At 37.4% G+C, this 7,109-nt stretch overlaps 1 protein-coding gene across 1 annotated transcript; it reads left to right on the forward strand.

Moving 5' to 3' along the window:
• Window positions 1–5,516: 5,516 nt before the first annotated feature.
• On the forward strand, window positions 5,517–5,858 carry LOC145999247 (uncharacterized). Its single transcript, XM_083136182.1, has one exon. The coding sequence runs from the start codon at window positions 5,517–5,519 to the stop codon at window positions 5,856–5,858; it is 342 nt and encodes a 113-aa protein (XP_082992308.1).
• Window positions 5,859–7,109: the final 1,251 nt, after the last annotated feature.

Raw genomic sequence — 7,109 nt, forward strand, 5'->3', positions numbered from 1 at the left:
ATAATACAAATATAAAATTAAATAAAAATTAAGAAAGAAAAAATACATAGGAATTAGTTGCATACAAAAAAAAGTGTAACTAGAAATACAAAAAGACAATAATAATAATAATACAATAATACAATTCCTTATAGTGAGTGACTTGATACCTTTAGTATGTGCCCCGACTCTGCCATTGTTCCATTAACAGCAGATCTTTTATTTTTCCTTTGAAATATAATTGGTTGTTTACACTAGCGATATTTGCAGGCAATGCATTCCATGCTTTGGGAGCCGAAAAGGAGAAAGATGATTTGTAGGCTGTGGTAGAGTGATGGGGTAAATCGAAGTTGTTCCGCTTATGGGTAACATACTGATGGATTTCCCTACGGGAATGCATCTTCTCAAACAGGTACTGTGGTTTACCTTCTGTCAGTATGCGGCGTATAAAACAGAGATAGTGCAACTTCCTTCTGTTTGCCATGGTAAGAACCTGATTATTATTTAAGAATGGAAGAATGTGATCGGATCTTTTTGCTTGAAAAATGTATCGGAAGCAGGCATTTTGCACCATTTGTATTTTTTTACTGAGCTTTTGCGAGAGTTGAGGGCCGTAAACATTATCACAATAGTCGAACAAAGGGTAGATTAATGCTTGGATGAGTCTTAGCTTGCATTCCGCAGGGAGGAAGTCACGGAAACGATTCAGATTCCTAAGTGTTCCATAAGCTTTCCTAGATTGCGTCTTTACATGTTCTGTCCAATCAAAAATTTCGTCAAAAATCAGACCAAGATTTTTAGCAGTGTTATTCCTGACAATGGGCAAATTGTTCATTTTGAGCTCGATCATAATATTTTTAATTAACGACCTTGAATAATTAGAACCAATGATCATGAAAGTGGATTTTTTTTGATTTATTTTAAGACCGTTAGATACACACCAGTTAATGACGATGTTCAAGTCAGAATTTAGTGACTGAAGCTTATGTTCCAACGAAGCGTAATGATCTGAGAAATATAACTGGGTATCGTCTGCGTAAAAATGTGGAGTGAAGAATTTTATGACTTGCTGCAAATCTGCAGTGTAAAGAGTGAAGAGGAGGGGGCCTAATATCGATCCTTGCGGCACGCCTGCTTTCAGCGTTATAGGTTGAGTCACGTGAGATGGTGAATTATGTAATACGACCCTTTGGCATCTGTTAAATAGATATGTTTGAAACCAGTTTAATGTTGAAGGAGAAAACTTGTAATATTTAAGTTTGGCTAATAATAAATCATGCTGCACAGTGTCAAAAGCCTTACTGAGATCCAGAAGTACTAAAATAGTGACTTGCTGTTTATCAATGGCATAGAGAATATCATCCACAACTTTAGCAAGAGCAGTGACTGTGCTGTGTTTCTCACGAAATCCGGACTGCAGCGGGGGCAGTAAATTATTCGTGTTAACGTAGTTTAACATCTGAGAATGCACTATTTTCTCGAGTACTTTAGATAGCACAGGCAAAAGACTGATAGGCCTAAAGTCATTGTAAGAAGTGGTGATCTGCTTTTTCTGAAGTGGCAGGATTCGTGCTTCTTTCCACATTTCAGGAAAGACGCCACTGGAAAGAGAGGAGTTAATGACGTGCGTTAGCGGAGATAAAACATAAGGCAAAGAAAGTTTGAGCATTTTAGTGCTGATACCATCTACTCCAAAACTATTTGAGCGTATACTATAAATAGTTCTATGTACATCTTTTTCAGTTACCTCAGTAAAGCTAAAATATTGTTCAGCGGTGGAACAGGTTTTGTTCTCGAAATGATTTATTTGCTGAGCCTTAAGTGGAGGAGGAATTTCAGATTCATTGCAAATTTTACCAAAATGGTCATTAACAGCATCTAAATCTTCAGTGGTACTTATGAGAGAGAATGTATTATCGTGAGGCTTTTTATTGTTAACAATACCTAATTGTTTCAACTCATTCCATGTTTCTCTCCGGTTTAAATTTTTCCCGCCAAATTTGAAGGTAAGATAACATTTCTTTTCTTGTCTTATGACAGTTGTTGTAAAATTCCGGAGTTCTTTATATTGTTGCCAGTCGCTTGGATTGTTCGAACGTTTGAACTTTCGTAGCACGTTATCTCTGATTCTCATCAACAATTTAACATTACTGGTGATCCACGGTGCATTTTTCTTATTGTGCTTTACGATTTTTAGAGGTGCGTGCGTGTCAAAAACATTTTGTATATTTGAGGTCAAAAACTCCACTTTATTATTAACATCATCAAGTGAGTAAAGCTTTGACCAATCTACATCAGTTATATCTTTTGCAAAACTTTCTTCGTTGAAGGTATTAAAATTTCTACAATAAACGTAACTCGCTTGAGGTTCCGGCTTCTGCAACAAGAAATCAGCGTACGCAACGCAGTGGTCTGATTTACTGATTGGGACAGTGACGTCAGTTTTAAACAGTAATTCTGTATTGTCGACGGCTATGATGTCAAGCAGCGTTTTACTTTTTTCGGTGATACGGGTTGGTTTATTAACTATTTGCGTTAGACCAAATGAATCAAAAATCGATCTTAAAAGCCGTGTTTCTGGTTTATTCGGGGTGAGATAATCGCAACAGGAATCCTAACAGGAAGAGATTATCAACTAGTGGATAGATTTCGGACATTAATTCTTCGAACAATGTAAGTTTTGTGTATGGGACATTTGGCGGTCTGTATATGGAACATACACCAAACTGTTTATTCATGTACTTCAGAATAAAAGTTAACGTTTCGATGCCTTCAGTATTTACTTTCGTCTCTATTGTTCGAACAGTTAAGTTAGATTTATGAAAAACTAAAATTCCGCCACAGTTTTTCTTGGTTCTATTTTTTGTTAGCGTTTCATAACCCTGTATACTAATTAGAGATAGTGGTGTTCCGTCCTTTATCCAGCTTTCTGTAATGACAATCAAATCGAAGTCTCCCTCTTTTACAAGAAGCCGCAGTTCGTCCATTTTCGGAACTAGAGATCGGACGTTCGCGAGAGCGACACGGAAAAATGAGTCATTGCTTGGCCCTCCCCTTCCCAGCAGCTGGTCATTACCCAGGGGGATTAACGGGAACCGTCCTCACATTTGAGCCCTTGCAAGGAATGCAGTGAAAAACTTTGGATGTTTTCAGGCTTACCAACTATTGAATACTTGCTATTAAAGAGCAAAGGCTTACCTTGTCTCGTGGAACAAATGACAGGTCGGGCAGGTTGATATTTGGACACTGAGGTAACACGATTACACACATTTTCTTCATTACGTCACTCTTAATAGGACAAGGAAAAAAAAATATATATATATAAAAGAATATGTTGAATATATATGCGGAAAAAACAAAAAAAACGAGCGCACACGCAATCACTTTTGTTGCTAAATCAGATTCAATAATAATAATATGATATAGTGAAGAACTTAAAGTACGTGTTATTATGCGGCAACGGTAAAATATGTATATATATATATATATATACAGGATGTCATTTTAATGGCGCCCACGGACCACAGATTCGTATAGAGGACATCAAAACAAACAACTTTTCCCAGTAACATTTTTCTCTTTGGTGCCTCGTTTCGGTGCTACAGTAGTTCAAAAAAGCCCGTTTTGCCGCCTGGATGCTGGCAACCACACACAACATTTGATCGCATCTGTGACATTATTTCCTGCGGTGAAACAGCGCACGGCAGGGTTGCAAGGAACACACATATTCTGTGAATAATAGCAAACTACCAACCACATTATCAGCTGTAAAACGAAGGGAGAAACGCGTCCAGTAGACCAACCCGGAAATGAACCAACGATAATAAAAATGATTAAAAAACAACGCATTCAAAAGAAAGTGGTTATATCGGGTTTTGTCTCTCAGCCTACATGTTCAATATTTGCAAATATCATTGCATGGTTGATATCTTCAGGTTACGTCTATACATTTGTCCTGATACACGCGTTGTGGTATTGTTTGTGGTGCTGATAATGGAAGCATCCGAGGTTCACGTTGTTACATTACGTCTGTAACACATACAGTAGGATCCATGTCTATTTTCATTAATTTCTCTCTTCCATCTTGTGTATTTTTAAGCGATGGATTTTTATGTTTGTTGTTCCAGAAGTTGTCAATAGCTTGTATTGAGTTTTATTTTAATTCTTGAAGCTCTTATTGGGTCAAATAAAGTGCACGAACATGGTGATGGATAATTTGCACGGTACAGTGGATCCCACTCTACAATCCCAGGAACAACGTATCAGAAGGATAAGTGGATAGAATAACATATAAATCTGCAAAGAATCTATTTTAAAATCTCCAAATTGTGATTGTAGTAATTCAAGAGCGATGTTCATCATATTATTTTCAAATGTCCTACTTATACTTTTCAGAAAAGAAACATTTTATTCAAAGTATTATAAAATGTGTTTTTTTTTTCATACAGTTGACTTCATTTTTGAACGCAACAGATATTCGATATATTGTGATTGCTTTTTGAGACAAGCTAATATAAAATTGAATTTTTTAGGAAATGAACGAGTGAATGTAGTTATATGTAAACATGTTTCTTAAGAATATATTTCAACTTTTGGCAGAAATGTATACCTAAAGTGTGTCTTTTATGTATTCAAAATGAAAATGTATGCTGGGCATAAACAGCCAAAGTCAAAGCTGTAAGTCGAATAAAATATTGCTGATGAATGATGATAATGGTCAATAATCTGGCAATATCTATGGCAACGGGTGCTATAAGTAGAAAAATACCGACTCGGACTTTTGAAACTAGGTGGTTTGCACAGTGCCAATAGAATGGAGTACTCCTTCGAGGAATATTGCGATATGTATATGTTACTTGCGGAATCGCGTGGACGTGCTAAAGTTGCAGCCCGAGCATATGCCCAACGTTATCCAGCAAGGCGTCATCCTGATGCTAAAGTAATACGCAGACTGGATCTTCGGATGAGGTATACTGGAAATGTTGCACCTTCTCCTCAGGTGGACAGAGGTCGTCCGCGGTACGTGAGAACACCATGTGCTGAAGAGGAAGTACTCTTTGCAATTCAGCAAGATCCAATGCAAATTCATCGGTCGCCGGTTTCGTTTGTCCAGACAAATGGTACATTCGATTCTGGCAGACGAAGAACTGTATCCGTACCACTACACAAGGACACAACATCTGATGCCTGGGGATTTCAATCGTCGTAGTGTGTACTGCGAATGGTTGGTACACCAATTAGATCAAGATGGCCAATTCTCGGAGCATATTTTGTGGACAGATGAAGCACTGTTTACTCGGGGCGGTGTTTTCAACATTCATAACAGCCACTGGTGGGCACATGACAACCCATATCTTACAAGAGAGCGAGGTCACCAGGTTCGATGGGGAATACATGTCTGGTGTGGAATAGTCGGCACTAAACTGATAGGGCCTGCTCTGCTTCCAAACCGCCTCAACGCTCACCAGTACCTTGAATTTCTGCAGACCACACTACAAGAACTTTTGGAAGATGTGCCACTGGATTCACGCATCAGAATGTATTTCCAGCATGATGGAGCGCCAGCACATTTTGCTCGATTCATAAAACAGCACTTGGACAGATTTTTTCCGAATAAATGGATAGGAAGGAACGGACCTGTACGTTGGCCACCTCGTTCGCCCGATCTCAGTCCACTAGATTACTTCCTTTGGGGCCATTTGAAAGAAATCGTGTACAGAGCACCACCAACAAGTCCTGAAGAGCTAGTCGCCAAATTGCACGCAGCAGTGGCTACAATTGATGCTAACATGTTGCTACGCGTGCAAATTGGTATTCGAAGACGGGCTGAAGCATGTCTCGCTACGCAGGGTGGACATTTTGAGCACGTGCTCTTTTAGCTTTAGTTTCTTTTTTATTTGTTGTTGTTTTTTTACTAGTATTAGTAGTTTTTGTTTGTTATCTATGAATTTTGTTTTGAGTTTGAGTTTTGTTTAAGTCCACTTTTTAGCCCAGATAGGTTAATTGGCACTAAAACTATAGTTTAAAGTGGGATCCGAACGACTGTGTGCCTTCACCAGGTATTGAACCCGGTACACCTTGATTACCACCCGATGGTCTAATACTACGTCATCGGGGAGGCGAATTTCATTTTATATTGCAAAAAAATATTACCGTGCCCTCACTTTTCTTACCTGCATTTCAATCGTGGATACAGGAGGGATAAATAAGTTTACACTATGGGCGTTAGACATTGATAAATCTTGCATAATAGAAAAAAATAACAAAAACATTATTATCATGACTATGATTATTATTGTACAATAATCACTATACTAATATAATAAACAAATCTCACTCGAAAGTTGTTGTTCTTGTTATTAATACTAACAATAATATTGTAATATATTTAGGGAAATGGAGTATAACAAACACAGGGAAAGAAGCAGTTGACGTGTGTTTATCATAAGATCTCGAACAAAGGTATTAAACTATATGTTTCAGAAGGTCAGTGAATCCTGATTTTATTCTAAAACTTGTTGAGCAGAGTAATTAATGTGTTAAGAATAGTTGTATCCCGTTCCTGAACTAGATTATTATTCCAGTGGCGTATTTAGAACACCCAAGTAGGTGGGTTTACTCTGGACGTGTTACAGGTTGCCACTTCTCCTCACGCTAATTATTTCTGATTTCAAATAATAAGGTAAATAAAACTGGCACCATTCGGTAGTGAAAAGATGTCTCTTTACACACGTTGCAGAGACCATGCGAATTTAAAATAAAACTGAACACACCACAGAACGTTATCTCTGAACTGCCCAGTCTCTGACTCCACAGTTGGTTTACTGAATTGCGTAATCATTCTATTTAGTTATTAATTTTAATATACCTTTTTTTAAAAAAAAAAGTCTGTAGAGGAATAAGGAATCTTAAAGTTTGTGTGATTTCTTACATAAAAATCTCTCTTTTTTATTTTGAAAAGTGGAACCGTATATTCCTTGTTTTGGATGGTCGAATATTAAAACAATAATATTAACAATAATAAAAGGAAAAACTTGAATAAGAATGAAATTTTAATTTGCAAATAAATTACACGTAGACAAAATTCGATATATCCACTTCCGTTTGCTGTTCTTCACAACCTGCCCTTA

Source organism: Lepisma saccharinum, chromosome 15, assembly GCF_977018435.1.
Source record: "Lepisma saccharinum chromosome 15, izLepSacc3.1, whole genome shotgun sequence".
In the NCBI taxonomy this organism is placed as follows: Eukaryota; Metazoa; Arthropoda; class Insecta; order Zygentoma; family Lepismatidae; genus Lepisma; species Lepisma saccharinum.